Source organism: Hylobates moloch, unplaced genomic scaffold (assembly GCF_009828535.3).
Source record: "Hylobates moloch isolate HMO894 unplaced genomic scaffold, HMol_V3 SCAFFOLD_8, whole genome shotgun sequence".
In the NCBI taxonomy this organism is placed as follows: Eukaryota; Metazoa; Chordata; class Mammalia; order Primates; family Hylobatidae; genus Hylobates; species Hylobates moloch.
Window position 1 is genome coordinate 84,485,886 of NW_026652283.1, and position 23,006 is coordinate 84,508,891.

General features: G+C 44.3%; 2 protein-coding genes across 6 annotated transcripts in view; both read right to left on the reverse strand.

Annotated features, from left to right (window-relative positions):
• Window positions 1-7,049: 7,049 nt before the first annotated feature.
• Window positions 7,050-10,825, reverse strand: TMEM42 (transmembrane protein 42). 3 transcript variants are annotated; one of them, XR_009214622.1, is made up of 4 exons: window positions 10,603-10,729; window positions 10,195-10,364; window positions 8,371-8,517; window positions 7,050-7,581 (listed from the first exon to the last, which is right to left on the reverse strand). XR_009214622.1 is itself a non-coding variant. In XM_032161846.2 (3 exons), the coding sequence occupies exons 1-3, from the start codon at window positions 10,792-10,794 to the stop codon at window positions 7,456-7,458; spliced, it is 465 nt and encodes a 154-aa protein (XP_032017737.1). In that variant the 5' UTR covers window positions 10,795-10,825; the 3' UTR covers window positions 7,050-7,455. The 3 variants fall into 3 exon arrangements, 2 of the variants coding, with proteins under 2 accessions (XP_032017737.1, XP_032017736.1); XM_032161846.2 differs by lacking the exon at window positions 10,195-10,364 and having other exon boundaries at window positions 10,603-10,825; XM_032161845.2 differs by lacking the exon at window positions 10,195-10,364 and having other exon boundaries at window positions 7,050-7,676; window positions 10,603-10,825.
• Window positions 10,826-20,283: 9,458 nt separating this feature from the next.
• KIF15 (kinesin family member 15) overlaps window positions 20,284-23,006 on the reverse strand; it is an 88,228-nt gene continuing 85,505 nt past the window's right edge. For 2 of the 3 annotated variants that reach the window (XM_032161848.2, XM_032161847.2), the window contains 3 exons: window positions 21,362-21,527; window positions 20,974-21,105; window positions 20,284-20,641 (listed from right to left, as the gene is read on the reverse strand). In XM_032161848.2, the coding sequence (XP_032017739.1) occupies window positions 20,579-20,641; window positions 20,974-21,105; window positions 21,362-21,527 (361 nt within the window). In that variant the 3' untranslated portion in view covers window positions 20,284-20,578. Of the gene's footprint in view, window positions 20,642-20,973; window positions 21,106-21,361; window positions 21,528-23,006 lie in introns of those variants that run through there. The other variant, XR_009214596.1, reaches the window with a different exon arrangement.

The window sequence follows — 23,006 nt, forward strand, 5'->3', positions numbered from 1 at the left end:
CAGATCCTATCTCACCTGCTCTGGCTCAGCACTCAATGCGCTCATCATCCCCTTCTTCTTGAATTTTCAATCTTCCCATGGATATGGGAATCGATGCCATTAACATATATAAATATGCTGCTATTTTCCTATCTGAACCAAAAATAAAACAAAACCAAAGCCCCTCTCATGTTCCCATCTTCTCCATCAGCCACTGCCCCAGAGCTCTGTTCCTTTTGTAGAAAAACTCCTTGAGTCATCACCACTTGCTGTCTCCAATTCCTCTTCTCACCATTCTCTTTTTCTGTTTTAAAAAAATTGTGGTACAATATACATAAAATTTATCATCTTCATAATTTTTGAGTATACAATTCAGTGGCATTAAGTACATTCATAATGTTGTGCAACCATCATCATTATCCATTTCAGAAGTTTCATCATTTCAAACTGAAACATCATACCCTTTAAACAATAACTGCCCATCCTCTCCTCCCCTCAGCCTGGGGTAACCATTGTTTTGCTTTCTGTTGCTATGAATTTGCCTATTCTAGGTACCTCATATAAGTGAAATTATACATGTCCTTCTGTGTCAAGCTTATTTCACTCAGCAAAATGTTTTCAAAGTTCATCCATATTGTAACATGTGTTGGAATTTCACTCCTTTTTATGGTTGAATATTATTCCATTGTAAGTATATACCATATGTTTATTCATTCATCTGTTGATGGACATTTGGGTCATTTCCATCTTTTGGCTATTGTAAATAATGCTGCTATGAACATTGGTGTACAAGTATCTCTATGAGTCCCTGTTTTCAATTATTTAGGGTATATAAATACCCAGAAGTGGAATTGCTGGATCATATAATAGTTCTATGTTTAACTTTTATGGAACCATCAAACTGTTTTTCACAATGGCTGAACCATTTTACATTCCCACCAGCAATGCACAAGCGTTCCAATTTCTCCACACTCATCAGCATTTGTTATTTTGTTTTTGTTTGTAATTAACACTATCCTAATGGGTGGGAAGTGGTATCTCATTATGGTTTTGATTTGCATTTCTCTAGTGACTAGTAATATTGAGCATCTTTCATGTGTTTTTTGGCCATTTGTATTTCTTCCTTGGAGATTTGTCTATTCAAGTCCTTTTCCTGTTTCTAAATTAGGTTTTGGGTTGATGTTGAATTGTAGAAATTTTTTATATATTCTGGATATTAATCCCTTATCAGATATGTGATTTGCAAATATCTCCCATTCTGTTTGAGTTGTCTGGTCACTCTCTTGATGGTGTCCTTTGATGCACAAAAGTTAATTTTTATAAGGCTCAATTTATTTTCTCTTTTGTTGCTTATATTTTCAGTATCACAACCAATAAGTCATTGTCAAATCTAATTCATGAAGACATTCTCCTATTTTCTTCTAAGAGTTTTATTGTTTTAGCTTTTATGTTTAAGTCTTTTATCCATTTTTAGTTAACTTTTGTATATTATGTAAGGGTCCAACTTCATTCTTTTGCATATGGATATACAGTTTTCTCATTACCATTTGTCAAAAGGACTGTTTTCTCCCCATTAAATGGTCTTGGCACCGTCAAACCATTTGTTTCTGGGCTCTCTATATATGCCTTTGGTCCTTATGTATTTCTTTATGCCAGTACCACATTTTAAAAATTCATAGCTTTGTAACAATTTTGAAGTCAGAAAGTATGAGTCCTCCAACTTTGTTCTTTTTTTCTCAAGATTGTTTTGGCTATTTGGGATCACTTGAGATTCCATAAGAATTTTGGAATGGGTCTATTTCTGCAAAAAACATCATTGGGGTTTTGATAGGGATTGTGCTGAATCTGTAGATCACTTTGGGTAGTAGTGTCATCTTAACGATATTAAGTCTTCCAATCCATAAACACAGAATCTCTATTTATGACTTCCTTAATTTCTTGAAGCAAAGTTTTGCGGTTTTCGGGGCACAAGTCTTTCATCTCCTTGGTTAAATTTATTCCTAAGTATTTTGTTCTTTTTGATGCACTGTAAATAGAATTGTTTTCTTAATTTCCTTTCCAGATTGTTGTTAGTGTACAGAAATGCAATTGGTTTTGGTGTGTTGATTTTGTATCCTGCAACTTTGCTGTATTTATTAACTCCTAGCAGTTTTTTGGAATCTTTAGGGTTTTCTACATAAAAGATCACATAATTCGTGAACAGTGATTTTTTTTTTTTTTTGAGATGGAATCTTGATCTGTTGCCCAGGCTGGAGTGCAGTGGCGCAATCTCGGCTCACTGCAAGCTCCGCCTCCTGGGTTCACGCCATTCTCCTGCCTCAGTCTCCCAAGTAGCTGGGACTACAGGCACCCGCCACATCACCTGGCTAATTTTTTTTTTTTTTGTATTTTTAGTAGACAGGGTTTCACCGTGTTAGCCAGGATGGTCTCGATCTCCTGACCTCGTGATCTGTCCACCTCAGCCTCCCAAAGTGCTGGGATTACAGGCGTGAGCCACCGTGCCCGGCCAAACAGTGATAATTTTACTTCTTCCTTTCCAATCTGAAGTCCTTTATTTCTTTTTCCTGCCTAATTGCTCTGGCTACGACTTCTAGTATCATCTTGAATAGAAGTGGTGAAAACAGGCATCCTTGTCTTGTGCCTAATCTTGAGGGAATAGCTTTCAGTCTTTTACCATTGACTATAATGTTAGGTGTGGGTTTTTCATATATGGCCTTTATCATCTTAAGGAAATTTCCTTCTATTCCTAGTTATTGATCATTTTTCTCATGAAAGGAAGTTACATTTTGTCAAATGCTGTTACTGCATTGAGATGATCACTATTCCTTCTTGAATCTAATCCAGTAAGGCTCTTGCCCTGTCACTCCTCAAAGTTACTCTTATCAATGTTAGCTCTATGCTAATCCAAAGGCCATTTCTCAATCTTCAATTTACTCGACTCTTTGGCAGCATTAGCCTGGGTGATCACTGCCTTTTTCTGGAGATGATTCCAGGACACCACACTTGCAAATGACCTCACCAGCTATTTCTTCTTACCCACCTTGCTGGTTCTTTCACATCTCCCAGACTTCTAAACATTGGAGTGCCCAGTTCAGTCCTTGGACCTCTTCTCTCTAGAAGATGTCATCTAGTCTCATGGCTTCAAATACCATCTCTATGCTGATGACTCCCAGACATCTCCTTGAGCTTCTGAGCCCTATGTCCTACTGGTTACTGCCTACCCAACACTTTCACCTGGATATATTATTACAAGGATCATAATTAACAGGTTCAAAACTGAGCTCTCGATATTCCTGCTCAGTCAGGCTCCTCTTCCAGTCTTCTTCACTCCATTATTGACATCTTCTTTCTTCAAGTTGCTCAGGCCAAAACTATGGATTCATTATTGACATCTCTTTTCTCTCGCACCCACATCCAAGCCATCAGCAAATCCTGTTGGCTCTGCCTTCAAAATGCATTATGAACACAAAATGCATTATTTAGTCCATTACTTCTTGTCACCTTCACTGCTACCAAAGTGTCCCTCTCTTCTCATTTGGATGGCTGCAGTGGCCCCTTAAAAGGTCTTCCTGCTTCTGCTGTAGCCTTCCACAGCGTGTTCTCAGTACAAGAGTGATCCCTTTAGAGTATGAGTCAGATTAGTTCTCTTCTGCACCCTCAGAGTATAAGTCGAAGTCCTTTCAATGGTCTGCAACAGGCCCTGCATTATCTGGCAATGGATTTTATGATATGCATCAAATGAACAAACAAACAAACATAAAGGAAAAATAGACAAATTGAATTTCATCAAAATAAAAAACTTGTGTTCTTCAAGAGACATCACTGAGAAAATAAAAAGACAACCCACAGAATGGGAGAAAATATTTGCAAATAATATACCTGAAAAGGGACTTTTATCCAGAATACCAAAAGAACCTTTATAACTCATTAACAAAAATACAATCTAGTTTTAAAATGGGTAAATGCTTTAAATAGAATTTCTCCAAAGAAATTCTATTTAAGAATATATGAATAACCAACAAGCACAGAAAAGATGCTTGACACCATTAATCATTATGGAAATGGAAATCAAAATCACGAGATACCACTAGACTGGTAAGAATAAAAAAGACGGACAATAACAGTGTTGGCAAGGATGTGAAGAAGCTGAAACACTCATATTCTGATGGTTAGAATGTAAAATGGTGCAACTGCCCTGGAAACAGTCTGGTAGTTCCTCAAAAAATTAAATATAGTTATCATATTGTATCATAGTTATATCAGCAATTCCATTCCTAGGTATATACCCAATAGAATTGAAAACATGTTCACACAAAAACGTGTACACAATTGTTCAAAGCAGCATTATTCTAATAGCCAGAAAAGGGAAACAATAAAAATGTCTATGAAACGATGAATGGATAAACATAATGTGGTAGATCCACACAACGGAGTATTATTCAGTCATAAAAAGGAATAACTGAATCATGCTACAACATGAATGAGCCTTGAAAACACTATGCTAAGTGAAAAAAGACCCAAGAGGCCATATATTGATGTTGTATAATTCATTTATATGAAATGTCCAGAACAGGCAAATCTATAGACAGAAGTGGATCCTTGATTGTCATGGGCCTGGGGGAGGGTGGAATACAAAATGACTGCTAATGGGTATGAGAATTTCTTTTGGAGTGATAAAAATGTTCTGGAATTAGCTAGCGGTAATGGTCAAAAACTTTGTGAATCTACTAAAATACTACTGAATTGCACACTTTTAAAAAGAGTAAGATAAAAAATAAAATTAAACAAAAGGAATGACCTATCAGGCCTTTGAACCTGGATGTTAAATTGCCAGCTCCAAGCAAACAAAGTTCAATCCATCATCCAAGATGCACACCAAAAAGACAAATATTGATATAGTATTGATATAATTTATTCTTATCAAGAGAATAAACCTCTGAAATGAGGAAAATAAATACAGTGAACATTTCCTCAACTTTTTAGATGACTATAGAGTTGTATCTTCCTGCTTTTTGAAGAATGACTGATCTTCCTTTTAGAAAAACATCTTACATCTTGTATACATGTACATCTTCTACAAATACATCTTGTACATCTTGTACAAATACAGGCATATTTGTTGAATTGAGTGATAAGAGTTCCACATCAACACCAACCATTTCTTTGCATTCAGCAAGTGTCTGGATGGGAGGCCAGGTCCTCTCAGGACAATGCTTGCTCCAAGATGGACTTCTTTCTGCCCTTTTCACTAACTGCCCAGGGAGGCCGACCACCAGCTGTCAGCAGCCTTCAAGTCTGGCCTTGGCTGGGTGTCTGACCCACATGGTGAACACACCCTGGAGAACCTTGAATATCCTTCAGCTTCTTCACTGGTAGAATGGTGGGGTCAGACTAGATCAGGGAGATCAACACTAGGGCCCCTAAGAAAAGGTAGGTGGCTGGTGACCAAAAGGTTCTGAGGTTTGGGCATGCTGAGTCACGGTATGGAACAGGCCCCTTCCTGCAGGGCCTCTCTGGGTTTTAAGGTGTTGGTGTGGGAAGCAGGACAGATGTATGGACTGAGCTGAGCCCTGTCAGATCGGGCTGACATTGTGGTTCTGGCACTCCTCAGCTGTGTGATGTCAGGCAAATTATTCCACTTCCCCAAGCCTTAGTTTCCTCACCTCTAATAAAGGAACAACAGTAACTCTCTCACGGGATGGCTGGGAGACAATGTGTCAAAGTGGAGCTAAATGATTAACATTCTGTGAATTACAGCTTTGCCCTGGCCCCCATGGGAGCTCAAGGGTTTTGAAGAGCAGGAGTTTGCCAGCGAGAGGTGAAGGTGAAGGGAACCCAAGGCAAAGGAAAGAGCAAGTACAAAACATGCAGGCAGGACTGGACACGGTGGATTTGAGAATGGCTGACATCAGATGTCTGGGGGAACTCAGCATGGTGGGGATAGTGTGAGGGAGATGGGTACTAAGGAGTCATTCAGGAAGAGAACTCTTGTTGGAGTGGTGGGCTAGGGCCAGATCCCCATCAGAAGGAGCCGTGGAATGGTTTTAGTAAGCTCATTCTGTTAAATTGTGCTGACCACAGTAATGGAGGAGAGCAATGAAGGTGCTACATGGGCAAGGAGGAGGGTCTGGACAAGACTCTTTGCTCTCCTAGCCTCCTGGCTACCAGGTCCCTCTCAACTGCAGGAAATCTATGAAGACGACTTGGGGCCAGAGATCAGACTCAGGAGAGCTGAGAGGGCCCTTGGACACCCCAGGGGAGAAGTGAGGCAGGTAAGTGCCAGGCTTGAAGCTCTGTGCTGGGAAAGTGTGCAGGCAGCACACAGCCCACTTTGAACTAGGAATTACATTCACACGGTCTAAGATACAAAAAGAACAAGGGGGCCGGGTGCAGTGGCTCACGCCTGTAATCCCAGCACTTTGGGAGGCCGAGGCGGGTGGATCACAAGGTCAGGAGATCCAGACCATCCTGGATAACACAATCCCATCTCTACTAAAAATATGAAAAATTAGCTGGGCGTGGTGGTGGGCGCCTGTAGTCCCAGCTACTCGGGAGGCTGAGGCAGGAGAATGGCACAAATCCAAGAGGCGGAGCTTGAGGTGAGCCAAGATTGCGCCACTGCACTCCAGCCTGGGTGACAGAGCAAGACTGTCTCAAAAACAAACAAACAAACAAACAAACAAAAAAACCAACGGGGGATCTGAGAAAGAAAAGTAAACGACAGAAGAGCCCTAAAGGTAAACACTAGAGGAACAGAGTGGCAGGGAAGGGAGGGACCTCTGAACCACTTTCTTTCCCTAGTAAGTAAAACAAAGCCTCCAAAGGGAGGTCAAACTTTTCTCCTTGAGAGCACCAGGAGAATGAACAGACCCTGTGCAGTTCAGAGAGCCTTAGCCTGTGTGACCTCAGGAAGTAACCACAAGATCAAGCTCCAGCAGGTGTCAGAGCAACCGAGGCCACAAGGCTTCTGTACCTGCCTCACCCTCCTGCCTCCTCCACATCAGGATTTCAGCTCACTCTGGCTCCCTCTTACTCCAAAGGGAAGGAAAGAATTAAGATACTGTACCTGGTAGTTTTAACTTACAAAAAAAGTATTTATTAATCCAGTTTTCCTCTTCTTGCCATAATACATAAGCATGACACAGATGGCCTGATACATCAGCATGGAATTGTCAGAAAGCCCCACCAGTCACTGTTTCTAGAGTTAAATGACTGACTTTTGTTTGGCAACAGGACAATAATTACAGTGTGGTTTCAAGTACCATACACAAAGCAGACCAACCCCAGGATCTCCAGCATCTGCGAAGGCTCACTGGGGTCGGCCTGGGAGCAAGAATCCAAAGCACTGTACAGATGATCAAAACACTTCCGGTAGAACACTGTGTGGCTGCACCTCTCCTTACGGAGCCAGAGCCTGCTCCATCAGAGGCCTGCTTCCCTTGGCTGATGGTGAGAAGGCTGCACAACTGGATTGCCTTAGGACACAGTTCCACATGACATCCCAAGGCTGGGCCACCACCATGATCTTTCCAGCTGGTCCGTCCAGCCAAGTGGTGCTACTGCTGCTTGTGTGGAAGGGGCTTCCAGGTGGGCGGGAGCTTCCTGTGGATCAGGGTGAGTCCGCAGAGAATAAGGAACACTCCTCCCCACCACAAGACCTCCTGGCACTCTCCATACAGCACATAGCCCAGGAAGGCCTGCGGGACAAAGATAGCTGTGAGGGACTCACCTTCAGCAGGTGGGCACAACCTCACTCTCCTGGGACTGACTTCCTTCTACGGGTGCCAAGAGGAAAGGTCTGGAGCCAGAAGCCTTGGGCTTGAAACCTAGCTGTCACCTTCATCAAGTCACTCTATTCAATCTCACCTGCACGAGTGGAGAGGCTACCTCCCTCACTGCACTGGACCTCAGCAAAGTACACAAGAAAGACCCAGCAGAGGCCAGCAGGTAGACACAGCTGGTACCTGGTATTTGTTTCTCTCAACTCAAGATTGACTAGGCTCAGCTCCATCTTGTCAACCTCAGACTACACAGGGCAGAAAAGTCTCCGGGAATCCCAACCCTCTAAATCTCGTGGAGCCTTGAGTGCACAGAACCCTAGGAAACAGCTAGGATGCAAAGTGACTTCAGAATGAGGGCTCCATCCTGGAGGCACAGCAAGCAAGTAGGCTTTCTACTGTGAGGCTTCACTCATATCTAACTTGAGAATTCTCCATGATTAGAATTACATTTGCTCCATGAATAGAGCACTCATCCAGGGGGTCAAGCCACAGCACAACCTCTGCTTCAGTTCCTGTCCTTTCTCCTGTCTGTGAAAGGAGGGGTTACCCAAAGACAACTCACCCAGAACCCAGATCGAGGACAAGAGCACCACACCCTCAGGCTACTCACCGAGCTGAGGATATTTGAAAAAGTCACTGTGACAGATGCAATGGCTGAAGACATGGAGAAACTGAGGCCCCGGCTAAAGAAGGTCCACATCAGAGAATTGGTGCTTGCCATCACAATAATGCCTAAGATGCATAAACCCATGCTCACCTGCAGGAGAAAGTGTCACTGCAGCCACGTCCACCCTGGGCAGCAACCTGCAGACCCCCTCAGAGCACACCCAGGGCTGTGGCTGCTGGCACCCAGGCTCCTACTGAGCTCCCACTACATCTCAGAGGGCCTCAGAGCTTTCCTGCACAGGGCTTCACTTAACCCTCAGTGGGCAGCAGACCCGTCTTACAATAAAGCAAATTCAGAGAAGATACTCATTTGGCCACCTTGTTGGCCACATGATCTTGGGAAGAAGCAAAATGCTAATCCAAAGCCAGTATTTTCTACTGAACACCAGCCCCTTATTGGTCCCACAATGACCAGTGCTTGAAGATCAGTCCCAGAGGGCTAAGTAGTTCTTACTCCGTAGGTAGTATGAGTTAAGTCAGGGGTGGAGTTCTTACTTCTTGAGATCAGGGAAAGCATGAATTAGCAGTGTCTGCTCTGTATTCCCATCCCCAAATCCTATACAAGTTACAGCCCACTAAGGCTGACCCCCTCTAGGCATTCTTGAGCTTTTACTCTGTGTTAGGTCCTGGGCTGTGTTTAACCATTCTCATTTATTCCTTAACTTCATTTTACAGATAAAGAGCCAGGGGCATTAAGTAAACTTCCTAAAGTGCTACAGCGGTGAGAGCCACCAGGCTTCACAACCAGGCAGTGTACCTCCATGCTGTTAACTAGGACACAGCCTTGCCTGGGGGAAACACCACCTCAGACTATTTAGTGATCCCAGACATCCCTTGGAGAACTTGCAGATATTTTCTTTCTTTTTTTTTAAAGGAGAAAGTCTCAAGAGAAGAGAAGATCTTTAGAAGCCTCCTACACAAAGGATATGCAGCCCCCCCTGCTTGGTGGTGAGTTAGAAACCTGCCTGGAGACAAGGTGGGGAGGGGGTGGAATCTAAATATCATACTTATTACTTGTAATGGTTTCTCAGCAGCTGAACACATAGTGTCTTGAGAAAAAGGTGCTTTCTTATAACTTACACCAGGGTGTTCAATCTTTTGGCTTCCCTGGGACACATTGGAAGAATTGTCTTGGGTCACACATATAATACACTAACACTAATGATACATGATGAGCTTAAAAAAAAAAAAAAATCGCAAAAAAATTCATGTTTTACGTTTACAAATTTGTGTTGGGCCGCGAGTTGGACAACCTTGTCTTACACAAAGCAGCATATAGGCCAGTGGCAACCTGCTTACATAAAGGGTTATGAAGGTCTGGTTCCTGACAACAAACTTCACGGCCCATACAAAGTTATTCATTTTACTGTCGACCACTTACCCCATGAACTACACCCAATGGGATACTAACTTCTCAAGCATGGCAGCTTCTACTGGATTAGCCCTAAATAGGCTTAACCCTAAATAATCAGTGACCACTGTCCAGGTCAGAGGCTAACCCTGGGCTGCAGATGCAATGAAACCCCTCTAGCAAGCAGAGGCTGGTCTACGACATGGGACAGGAGAGGCAGAGATACACCTTAACAGACGCCAGGAGGCAAGTTTAGGAGTTCTCAGCGGCAGGAAAACATCCAGAACGTCTCTGTCAGTATCCCCTTATGCCTACAGTATCCCAAACTCTCAATTTTCCTGGTAGTGGGGCAGACTGGTCATCTGGTCACAACACCCGTTAATTACGGAGTAAAGGGATGGGCAACAGGCTTCTCACCTTAAGAGTCACGTGGAGAGAAATGCTCAGGCACAAGGGACTTAAAATGAGAGGTAGAGGGTGGATGTAGGAGGTGTAGTTCTTCCCCGAGAGCGAACTAGCCCAATCGGAGAAAAGGTTTTAGGTCCCTGGTAAGGGAGGAGGCCTCACTCCCCGACGTCTCTTACCGCCTACACTGGACGAGGGTTTGGCCTGATTAGAGGCGAAACACTCTCTCCCACCCCAGCTGACTGCAGCGCCGCGCGCGGCCCGAGGCCCCGGCCGGACAGACCGGCGAGGGTGCGGCGGCGCCCTGCGCCCACCCCTGCCCCACCCCGGGAGCCCCGCGGGCCCCGCAGCGCCCCTCCTCCGCCCAGCGCCGCCCCGCCCGCCCGCCCGCAGCAGCAACAGCAGCGCCCCGGGCTCGACCTCGCTGCCGAAGGCCAGTTTGGCGGAGGCGGCGGCCAGGGCCCCAAACGCGCCGGCGCACAGGCAGTTGAATACGCCCCAAAAGCGGCGCCGCATCGCACCCGCCTGGAGGTGCGGAGGGAATTCCGCGGGGGTGTCAGGGTAGGCGGTCGCGGACACGGCGCCGCCCGGAGGCCGCGGCCTCTCGGCCATGTTGCCTGCTGCCACTGTGCCTGGCGCCTGGCGCCCGCCGCCCGCAGGGCCGAGCGCGCGCCGCGATTGGCTGGCAGCCTCACGTGACGCGGCGCTCCCGTGACGCGACGCTCCCGCAGGCCCTTTGGGAATCGCTCCCCAGCGCCTCGGAGGGGGCGGGCCAGGTGGCAGAGACCCTGGGCTGTGGCGGCCTCCGGCCTAACCTGTAGTAGGTTTGTGCTCTGGGGAGGAGATCGGGACTCGAGGCCTGAGGCCGAGCCGGGTACTGTGGACGCTGTGGTAGAAGGTAAACTTCTCACGGCTTAGCCGTCTCCATCCCGGCCACCCGGCTCCCGGTGAAACTTTAAAAGATGCCCAACGGGCCCCGCGCCAGCCCACCGAGTCCATCCACGTCGACCAGGCCTCCTCCGCTCCACCCTCCAGCCTGAGGACCGCCGGACCAAGAGATGCCTCGGCAGAGGGCGCTGGGGACCTCCAGATCCAGAAAGACGCCAGAGCCCCATATGGGGACAAGCGCATCACAGAAAACCGAAAAAATGAGGATCCGCGATGAGAGGAAGATAATCATCCATAATCAAGCCACGCAGAATCAACATGACTTCTAATCTCCTATTGCACTTTCGTATGTTTAAAATGTTTCCGGCTGGGCGTGGTGGCTCACGTCTGTAATCCCAGCACTTTGGGAGGCTGAGGCGGGTAGATCACCTGAGGTCAGGAGTTGGAGACCAGCCTGAACAACATGCAGAAACCCCGTCTCTACTAAAAATACAAAATTAGCCGGGCGTGGTGGTGCATGCCTGTAATCCCAGCTACTCGGGAGGCTGAGGCAGAAGCGCTTGAACCCGGGAGGCGGAGGTTGTGGTGAGCTGAGATCATGCCATTGCACTCCAGCCTGGGCAACAAGAGTGAACTCCGTCTCAAAAAATAAAAATAAAAATAAAATATTCCCATTTAAAAAGTACATGTCCTTGAAAATAAAGTGTTGAAATGTATAAAGTGCTATTTCCACTCTCCAGGAAAATCAATGTTAATAGAGCATTTTTCTATATGTCTGTTGAGTTATATATAGTTAAAATGCTTAAAAAATTATAGAATATGTATATGCATTTTTTAAACAAAAATTATTTCACAGTTGAACATACTGTTCAGCAACATTCTTTCTGTATCTTCTGTTTAGCAAGTTTTTGTGGAAGTCCTTCCACACCATGCTGCTTCTCTCACAGGGTAGTTTTGTGGCTCAAATAAAAGCATGGATAAGGCTGGGCACGGTGGCTCACGCCTGTAATCCCAGCACTTTGGGAGGCCAAAGGTGGGTGGATTACGAGGTCAGGAGTTCAAGACCAGATTGGTCAAGATGGTGAAACTCCATCTCTACTAAAAATACAAAACAAATTAGCTGGGTGTGGTGGTGGGCACCTGTATTCCCAGCTACTTGGGAAGCTGAGGCAGAGAACTGTTTGAACCCCAGAGGCAGAGGTTGCAGTTAGCCGAAATTGCACCACTGCCCTCCAGCCTGGGTGACAGAAAAAAAAAAAAAAGCACAGATAATTCCAGTAACACCGATATGGTACAAACTGTCCCATTTTGCAGATGAGGAAATTGAGGCTCAGAGGTCTCACTGCACCACTCCATTGAGTAAAGAGCTGCTCAAAGATGATACCCTCTGAAAGCTCTTATCAGGAAATCAAGAGGTGTTGCATTGATCAACTCTTCATACTTTAAAGAATGTAAAGCAAATTTTCTTAGAACAAACAATGCCTGTACTGGCACTAAAGGTTAAGCATCTCAGAGCCACCTCCTCTGTAAAGCCGTCTCTGCTACTCCCCTACCTTTGTACCAGTCCTGTGGTTGTTCCTCTGGTTGTCTCTCTGCTAGCCTGCAAGCTCCTTGAGGGCAGGGACTACATCGTTGTTAATCTCCAGGTCCCCAGCCCTGGTGATGATGGCTGAAGTGATGCCATCCTCAGACACTGCTGGGAAGTGATTTCTGCCTCTAAGAAACTCCTGTGTACACACATCACCTAGGGATCTTGCTAAGATGAAGATCCTCATTAGGTCTAGAGCTAGACTGAATTTTGTTTGTTTGTTTTTAGAGGGAGACAGAGTCTCTCTGTCACCCAGGCTAGAGTGCAATGGTGTAATCATGGCTCACTTCAGCCTTGAGCTCCCAGGCTGAAGCCATCCTCTCAGCTCAGCCTCCTGAGTAACTAAAGACTACAGGCACGTACCATCAAGCCCAGATTTTATATATATATATATATATGTATTTTTTGAGACAGGGTCTTGCTCTGTCTGCCAGGCTGGAGTACAGTGGTGGATCATAGCTCACTGCAGCCTCAACCTGCTGGGCTCAAGCGATTCTCCCACTTCAGCTTCCTGAGTAGCAGGGACTATGGGTGCATCATGCCTGGCTAATTTTTGTATTTTTTGTATAGACAGGATTTTGACATGTTGCCCAAGCTGGTCTTGAACCCCTGAGCTCAAGTGATCCACCCACCTTGGCCTCCCAAAGTGCTGGGATTACGGGCATGAGCCACCGCACCCAGCCGCCAGCTCCAAAAATTAGATTCCAACCCTCAAACCCCACAACAGGACCTAATTAACCTCGCCTTCAAGGTGTACAATAATAGAGGCAGCCAAGTAGCAATGTTTTTCTGAGTTGCAATTACTTGCCTCCACTGTGAGAGAAACCCCAGCCACATCTCCAGCAGTGGCTCACGCCTGTAATCCCAGCACTTTGGGAGGCCGAGGCGGGCGGATCACGAGGTCAGGAGATCGAGACCATCCTGGTTAACACGGTGAAACCCCGTCTCTACTAAAAATACAAAAAATTAGCCGGGCGCAGTGGCGGGCGCCTGCAGTCCCAGCTACTCGGGGGGCTGAGGCAGGAGAATGGCGTGAACCCGGGAGGCGGAGCTTGCAGTGAGCGGAGATTGCACCACTGCACTCTGGGCTGGGTGAAAGAGCGAGACCCCGTCTAAAAAAAAAAAAAAAGAATTTCAAAACGTCTGAACTGCAGTGGCCAGGCGTTCCTCCAGGACCGCCTCCCCCAGGAGCTTGCTTAAAGTGCCATAAATCTGGCCACTGGGCCAAGAAATGCCCACAGCCCGGGATTCCTCCTAAACCGTGTCCCAACTGTGTGGGACCCCACTGGAAATCGGACTGTCCAACTTGCCCGGCAGCCACTCCCAGATTCCCTGGAACTCTGGCCCAGGGCTCTCTGACTGACTCCTTCCCATATCTTCTCAGCTTAGCAGCTGAAGACTGATGCTGCCCGGTCACCTTGGAGGCCCCCTGGACCGTCACGGACACCGAGCTTTGGGTAACTCTTACAGTGGAGGGTAAGTCCGTCCCCTTCTTAATCAATACAGAGGCTACCAACTCCACATTACCTTCTTTTCAAGGGCCTGTTTCCCTTGCCTCCATAACTGTTGTGCGTATTAACGGCCAGGCTTCTAAACCTCTTAAAACTCCCCGACTCTGGTGCCAACTTGGACAACATTCTTTAATGCACTCCTTTTTAGTTATCCCCACCTGCCCAGTTCCCTTATTAGGCTGAAACACTGTAACCAAATTATCTGCTTCCCTGATTATTCCTGGACTACAGCCACATCTCATTGCCACCCTTCTTCCCAACTCAAAGCCTCCTTTGCGTCTTCCTCTCATATCCCCCCACCTTAACCCAAAAGTATGGGACACCTCCACTCCCTCCCTGGCAACCCATCACGCGCCTATTACTATCCCATTAAAACCTAATCACTCTTACCCCACTCAATGCCAGTATCCTATCCCACAACAGGCTTTAAGGGGATTAAAGCCTGTTATCACTCGCCTGGTACAGCAGGGGCTTCTAAAACCTATAAACTCTCCTTACAATTCTCCCATTTTACCTGTTCAAAAACTGGACAAGTCTTACAGGTTAGTTCAGGATCTGTGCCTTATCAACCAAATTATTTTGCCTATCCACCCTGTGGTGCCCAACCCGTACACTCTTTAGTCCTCAATACCTTCTCCACAACTCACTATTCTGTTCTTGATCTTAAAGATGCTTTTTTCACTATTCCCCTACACCCCTCATCCCAGCCTCTCTTTGCTTTCACCTGGACTGACCCTGACACCCATCAGTCCCAGCAGCTTACCTGGGCTGTGCTGCCGCAAGCCTTCAGGGACAGCCCTCATTATTTCAGCCAAGCTCTTTCTCATGATTTACTTTCTTTCCACCCTTCTGCTTCTCACCTTATTCAATATATTGATGACCTTCTACTTTGTAGCCCCTCCTTTGAATCTTCTCAGCAAGACACCCTCCTGCTCCTTCAACATTTATTCTCCAAGGGATATCGGGTATCCCCCTCCAAAGCTCAAATTTCTTCTCCATCTGTTACCTACCTCGGCATAATTCTTCATAAAAACATACGTGCTCTCCCTGCCGATTGTGTCTGACTGATCTCTCAAACCCCAACCCCTTCTACAAAACAATAACTCCTTTCCTTCCTGGACATGGTTGGATACTTTTGACTTTGGATACCTGGTTTTGCCATCCTAACAAAACCATTATATAAACTCACAAAAGGAAATCTAGCTGACCCCATAGATCCTAAATCCTTTCCCCACTCTTCTTTCCGTTCCTTGAAGACAGCTTTAGAGACTGCTTCCCGCACTAGCTCTCCATGACTCATCCCAACCCTTTTCATTACACACAGCGGAAGTGCAGGGCTATGCAGTCGGAATTCTTACACAAGGACCAGGACTGTGCCCTATAGCTTTTTTGTCCAAACAGCTTGACCTTACTGTTTTAGGCTGGCCATGATGTCTCTGTGCAGTGGCTGCCGCCACCCTAATACTTTTAGAGGCCCTAAAAATCACAAACTATGCTCAACTCACTTTCTACAGTTCTCATAATTTCCAAAATCTATTTTCTTCCTCCCACCTGATGCATATACTTTCTGCTCCCCGGCTCCTTCAGCTATACTCACTCTTTGTTGAGTCTCCCACAATTACAATTTTTCCTGGCTCAGACTTCAGTCCGGCCTCCCACATTATTCTGGATACCACACCTGACCCCCATGAGTGTATCTCTCTGATCACCTGACATTCACTCCATTTCCCCATATTTCCTTCTTTCCTGTTCCTCATCCTGATCGTTCTTGGTTTATTGATGGCAGTTCCACCAGGCCTAATCGCCACTCACCAGCAAAGGCAGGCTATGCTGTAGTATCTTCCACATCTATCATTGAGGCTACCGCTCTGCCCTCCTCCACTGCCTCTCAGCAAGCCGAATTCATTGCCTTAACTCGGGCCCTCACTCTTGCAAAAGGACTACACGTCAGTATTTATACTGACTCTAAATATGCCTTCCATATCCTGCCCATGCTGTTATATGGGCAGAAAGAAGTTTCCTCACTACGCAAGGGTCCTCCATCATTAATGCCTCCTTAATAAAAACTCTTCTCAAGGCCGCTTTACTTCCAAAGAAGCTGGAGTCATACACTGCAAGGGCCACCAAAAGGCATCAGATCCCATCGCCCAGGGCAACGCTTGTGCCGATAAGGTAGCTAAAGAAGCACCTAGCATTCCAACTTCTGTCCCTCGTGGCCAGTTTTTCTCCTTCTCATTGGTCACTCCCACCTACTCTCCCACTGAAACTTCCACCTATCAGTCTTTTCCCACACAAGGCAAATGATTCTTGGACCAAGAAAAATATCTCCTTCCAGCCTCACAGGCCCATTCTATTCTATCATCATTTCATAACCTCTTCCATGTAGATTACAAGCCACTAGCCTGCCTCTTAGAACCTCTCATTTCCTTTCCATTGTGGAAATCTGTCCTCAAAGAAATCACTTCTCAGTGTTCCATCTGCTATTCTACTACTCCGCAGGGATTGTTCAGGCCCCTTCCATTCGCTACACATCAAGCTCGGGGATTTGCCCCTGCCCAGGACTGGCAAACTGACTTTACTCACATGCCCCGAGTCAGGAAACTAAAATACCTCTTGGTCTGGGTAGACACTTTCACTGGATGGGTACAGGCCTTTCCTACAGGGTCTGAGAAGGCCATCACAGTCATTTCTTCCCTTTTGTCAGACGTAATTCCTCGGTTTGGCCTTCCCACCTCTATACAGTCCGATAACGGACTGGCCTTTATTAGTCAAATCACCCAAGCAGTTTCTCAGGCTCTTGGTATTCAGTGAAACCTTCATACCCCTTACCGTCCTCAATCTTCAGGCAAGGTAGAATGGACTAATGGTCTTTTAAAAATACACCTCACCAAGCTCAGCCTCCAACTTAAAAAAAAAGAACTCTCAAAAATAGAGCCCAAAAACTCACCAACCAAACAAGCAATTACACTGAATCCCCTTGGGCACTCTCTAATTGGATGTCCTGGGTCCTCCCAATTCTTAGTCCTTTAATCTGTTTTTCTCCTTCTCTTATTTGGACCTTGTGTCTTTAGTTTCTCAATTCACACAAAACCACATCCAGGCCATCACCAATAATTCTATATGACAAATCCTCCTTCTAACAACCCCACAATACCACCCCTTACCCCAAAATCTTTCTTCAGTTCAATCTCTCCCACTGTAGGTTCCCCCGCCGCCCCAATCCCACTTGAAGCAGCCCTGAGAAACATCGCCCATTATCTCTTCATACTACCCCCAAAATTTTTCGCCGCTCCAACACTTCATCACTATTTTGTTTTGCTTTTCTTATTAATATAAGAAGACAGGAATGTCAGGCCTCTGAGCCCAAGCTAAGCCATCATATTTCCTGTGACCTGCACATATACATCCAGATGGCCTGAAGCAACTGAAGATCCACAAAAGAAGTGAAAATAGCCTTAACTGATGACATTCCACCATTGTGATTTGTTTCTGCCCCACCTTAACTGATCAATGTACTTTGTAATCTCCTCCACTCTTAAGAAGGTTCTTTGTAATCTCCCCCACCTTTAAGAAGGTTGTTTGTAATTCTCCCCACCCTTGAGAATGTACTTTGTGAGATCTAACCCCTGCCTGCAAAACATGGTTCCTAACTCCACCACCTATCCCAAAACTTATAAGAACTAATGATAATCCCACCACACTTTGCTGACTCTCTTTTCAAACTCAGCCCGCCTGCACCCAGGTGAAATAAACAGCCTTGTTGCTCACACGAAGCCTGTTTGGTGGTCTCTTCACACGGACACACATGACACTTTCCTTGCAATGAGTGATGTTCTGGGTTGAATTGTGTCCCTTAAAAAGATATGTTGAGGCCGGGCGCGGTGGCTCATGCCTGTAATCCCAGCACTTTGGGAGGCCGAGGCGGGCGGATCACGAGGTCAGGAGATCGAGACCATCCTGGCTAACACGGTGAAACCCTGTCTCTACTAAAAAAAATACAAAAAATTAGCCGGGCATGGTGGCGGGCGCCTGTAGTCCCAGCTACTTGGGAGGCTGAGGCAGGAAAATGGTGTGAACCCGGGAGGCAGAGCTTGCAGTGAGCCGAGATACAGCCACTGCACTCTGGCCTGGGCAAAAGAGCGAGATTCTGTCTCACAAAAAAAAAAGATATGTTGAAGTCTTAACCCCTGGTACCTGTGATATGACTTTATTTGGAAATAGGGTCATTACAGATATAATCAAATTAAGATGAGATCCTTAGGGTAGGCTCTAATCCAATATGACTAGTGTCTTTCTAAGAAGAGATAGAGGCACAAGGAAGAACACCAAGGATTCCTGACAACACCAGAAGCTAAGAGAAAGGCATGGAACAGATTCTCCCCTATGGCTCTGAGAGACTGTGGCCCTGCTCACACCTTGATTTTGGACTACTGGCCTCCAGAACTGTCAGAAAATAGATTTCTGTTGTTTTAAGCCACCCAGTTTGTAGTCATTTGTTATAGCAGCCCTACAGCTGATACAGGGGATCAGAACCAAGCCTCTTCATTATCAGCTTCAATATTCCACCTTCTTCTACCTCCAAGGCAGTTGCAGTGTCTGCTCGCTACCTTATATTTAATACTACATTAAAGTTCCTTTTTCATTTTTGGCTCTTATGGATTTACTATTATTCCTTGAGAGTTCAACTATGCATTACAATTTTTTCCTGCAGTTTTATGAAAATTCACCCGTTTTGAATGTATAGTTTTTTTTTTTTTTTTTTTCACTCTGTTGCCCAGGCTGTAGTGTAGTGGTACAATCTTAGCTCAATGAAACCTCTGCCTCCCAGGTTCAAGTGATTCTTGTGCCCCAGCCTCACGAGTAGCTGGGATTACAGGCACGCGCCACCACACCCAGCTAATTTTTGTATTTTTAGTAGAGATGGGGTTTTGCCATGTTGGCCAGGCTGGTCTTGAACTCCTGGCCTCAAGTGACCCACCTGCCTTGGCCTCCCAAAGTGCTGGGATTACAGGTGTGAGCCACCACACCCAGCGCTATAGTTCATTTTTTAGTAAACATAGAGTTGTGCAGCCATCATCACAAAGCAATTTTAAAACATTTCCACCACCTCAAAAAGTTCCCTTGTGCCCAGTCATTCCCACTCCCATCCTAGCTCCAAGCAGCCAATGATTTACTTTCTATCTCTATAATTTTGCCTTTTCTGGACCTGCCATAGAAATAAAAACATATAATATGTGGTCTTTTGGGTTTGGTTTTTCTTTTACTTAGCATTTTTTTGAGATTCATCACGTTGTAGCATGTTCCCTTTTTATTGCCAAGTAATATTCCATAATATGGAAAAATGTTCAATAGCATTAGTAATTAGGAAAATGCAAGTGATATAACTACACACCTAGGATGGCTGCAGTAAAAAACCTGACAATAACAAGTGTTGGTGAAAATGTGGAGAAATTGGAGTACACTGTTGGTAGGAATGTAAAATGGTATACCTAAATGGTAAATTTGGAAAACAGGCAATGTCTTAAAAAGTAAAGACATGCTTTTCCGATAACCCAGTAATTCTACTCCTAGGCATGTGCTCAAGAGATATGAAATATATGTCCACACCATGACTTATACATGAACATTTATAGCTCCATTATTTATAATAGTCCTAAACTGGAAACAATTCAAGTATCCATCAGCTGGTGAATGGACAGTGTAGCATACCCATAAAATGGAATATTTGTCTCAATAAAAAAGAAAGACGGCCCAATACATAGAAGTTCCTTGAGGGCAAGAATTTATTTGCTTTGTTCACTGATGATTAGTGCCTGGCATATTGTAGGTGTTCATTAAGTATGTGTTCAATGAACAACAGAATGAACAATGTAAGTCACTTTAATTATTATCTTAAAAAATGGCTTTATTTACAGTCATGGAAAATGCTCAAGAAAATACCTAAAGTAAGAATACAAAAATAATCTATATTAACAAGTTTGCTTCTTGTACCTGCTACTAAGTCAGTCATTAAACTCACTGCAGGTGTTGGAACCACCATATATTGTTAGAACTTCCATAAGAATCAAAGGAGATTATGGCATAATCTAAGAAGAAAAGGATCTGGCTAACGTCCACTGTAAACCTTGGCTACAGGCTTTTATTTTTACAAAGACAAAAGGTTTTCCCTTAAAGTTGATTCAAAGCCTCGAAGTAGGCCACTTAATAGCAGACTGCTGACTGTCACAGGGTGTATATGGATGCAGAATGTTCATCAGAAACTTGAGGCTGAGCCACCACCACCTTATAAAACATTTAATAATTAAGGTCCATAAATTCAGCTCTCCTACGTGGCCAAGAGTAGGTCTTACTTGTAAAAGAGAAGAAATATCTTCAAACAAGGTGATGCCTAGGTAGTTGACTGGAATCCTCATGATTCACTTCTTTTCTTCTCTTTTAAAAATACATTTTCAGCACGCAACTTTTCTGTCTCCTAAGTAATTTTAAAAAAACAAAAAGGAAAAAAAATAAGGCTCTAATTCTTACAGGAAGTTTTTTTTTTTTTTGCATTCATTAGGTGTATATTTCAAATTAAGACTGGAATTTTCAATGTGCAAACTAAACATTAAACAAGAATCTGCTGTCTATGACATGTAACTGATTGAATTAGGCTCAGAATAGCAATGACCAACATTTTTTTTTTTTTAAATTCAGGAAGCTCCCTGAAGTAAGCAGTTAACTGATTCAATAATTTTTAATTTGGTTTTAATAAAATAATCATTTTTAAACCAGACAGAATTTATTCAGAATAATTTTTAGGTTTACCTCAGCAAGCCTGACATTTTCCTTCTTTAGTCGCACTACGTACTGAATCTTCTGATGCAAATTTTGGTGACCTACCAACTTTCCATTTTCCTCAGCAAGACACTCCACCTGCTTCCTTAACATTTCCATCTCCTGCAGGTAATCAATCCAAGGAGGGAAAAATGAGAAGTAGGTCTTAATTTTCTTTTAAAGTCACATTATTTCTTGCCTTCCAGGAGCACAGGAAGTCAGAGAGTCCAGAATCCCAGCTTTCATGGCCTCACAACTCTTCATACAATAAAGCAACTCTGAACTAAGGACACCCAATCACAGAAGTGAGTTTTACGCTAATTAGTTCTATTCATTTGAGTGTTCTAAGTATCATGAAAACACCAACACACTAGCACACCTGGGATGTTCTCTCCCTTTCTTCATACATTTCTTCCAGCTTTGATCTCAGTTGTTCTTTTTCCTGGAATGCTTTAGACTCCAAAGTTCTGGTTCGTTGGACTTCGTCAGTCATTCTAAGGCATTCCATCTCTTTGTTGTAAAGGGCACTTTGGACTTCTTCTAGGCTGTAAGAATAGGTATCACTTTATAGTATTTGAAAGAAATATAATCATAAAACAGTGCTCAAGTTAGATATGTGTATTTCAAGGCCAGAATTTTGATTTGAAAGTATTACTAATCTTTAGCCCTCCTCTGCTGATGGGAAAAGAAGACAGTAAGTGCTACATATCAGATATGCTGTTTTTGGTTTTGTTTTACCCAAGACTTTCATTTTAGAAAACTCCTCAAAGCATTTTCTAAACAAAAAAAATTTAGAATAAAATTGTTTAGATTCAGCCCACTTGGGGCAAATGTAATTTAAGTATTATTATAATCTGCATGGTTTATTCAGTATCCCCTATCTTGATCATTTCTGATTTCAAAAACTGGTCCTCAGACAGTGGGACACCAGTCATTTCTTCAAGGATGTGTTGTTTAGAATTTATACACTTCATGTACATTTCACTGACTTTATAAATTGGTCTGAATCCTGTTGGTTTCCCAAAACAAATGCCTACCCCCTCCTCTTTAGGGACAGGGTCTCACTCTGCTGCCCAGGCTACAGTATGCTGGCACCATCATAGCTCACTGAGCCTCCAACTCTTGGGCTCAAGCAATCTTCCTGCTCCAGCCTTTGGAGTATCTAGGACTACCGGCATGCACCACTGTGATTGGCTAATGTTTTAAAAATTATCCATAGAGATGGAGTCTTGCTATGTTGCCCAGGCTGGTCTCAAACTCATGGCCTCAAGCAATCCTGTTCTCCTTGGTCTCCCAAAATCCTGGGACTACAGGTGTGGAACCACTGTGCCAGGCCTGCTTTTTATTTTATAATGCTCAGGAAATGTAATGTTGACTGTTGATGTATTATTACACCATTCAAGGCCAGCTAATTTCTAGCTGTTGATTACTGAAATAATACACAAAATTTAATACACCACTCAAAGCCAGCTAATTTCTAGCTGTTGATTGCTAAGATGATATAATACACAAAATTTAATACACTAAGGGCCAGCTAATTTCTAGGCAAGTGGTTTTTGGACTACATTCTGTGGATCTCAGAAGGACAGTGTGGGGAGAAGGGCACTGATGCTCTCCTAATTCATTGTTGGCTTCGTATTGCTTCCCCATTACTTTTAAAAACATCTTCACAAATATATGGATAACATAACGTTTAAAATTGCTGTTGTAGGCTAGGATTGATAAAACAGTGCATGCCGTTTGCTGAAGTGTGCTTCATTTGCCCGCAGTGAAGTTTGGCCTGCTGTATGTTCCAGAGACAGCATATCATGAAGACTCTTGGTTACTAGACTATGAAATAAATTATACACCGAGTTAAATAGCTTTTACTCTTTTTGCTAGAAGACCTCAAATAGATACTAGTTCTAAAATAGCTGTAATTCAACTAACTAGCTGGATTCTCAAAAATCCTGTAAATAATCTGGGTTTCTGACTTAGCTTTACCACTAATTAGCTAGGAGCCAGACTCTGAATGGCTCATACAC

Bases quoted from the DNA above. Each gene is read 5' to 3' on its own strand.
- TMEM42 (XM_032161845.2), bottom strand. From the start codon at position 10,794: ATGGCCGAGAGGCCGCGGCCTCCGGGCGGCGCCGTGTCCGCGACCGCC. The intron at 8,518-10,602 runs GTCGAGCCCGGG...TTTCTCCTGCAG, and splicing joins AACTGGCCTTCGGCAGCGAG to GTGAGCATGGGTTTATGCAT. The intron at 7,677-8,370 runs GTGAGTAGCCTG...TTTGTCCCGCAG, and splicing joins TTTCAAATATCCTCAGCTCG to GCCTTCCTGGGCTATGTGCT.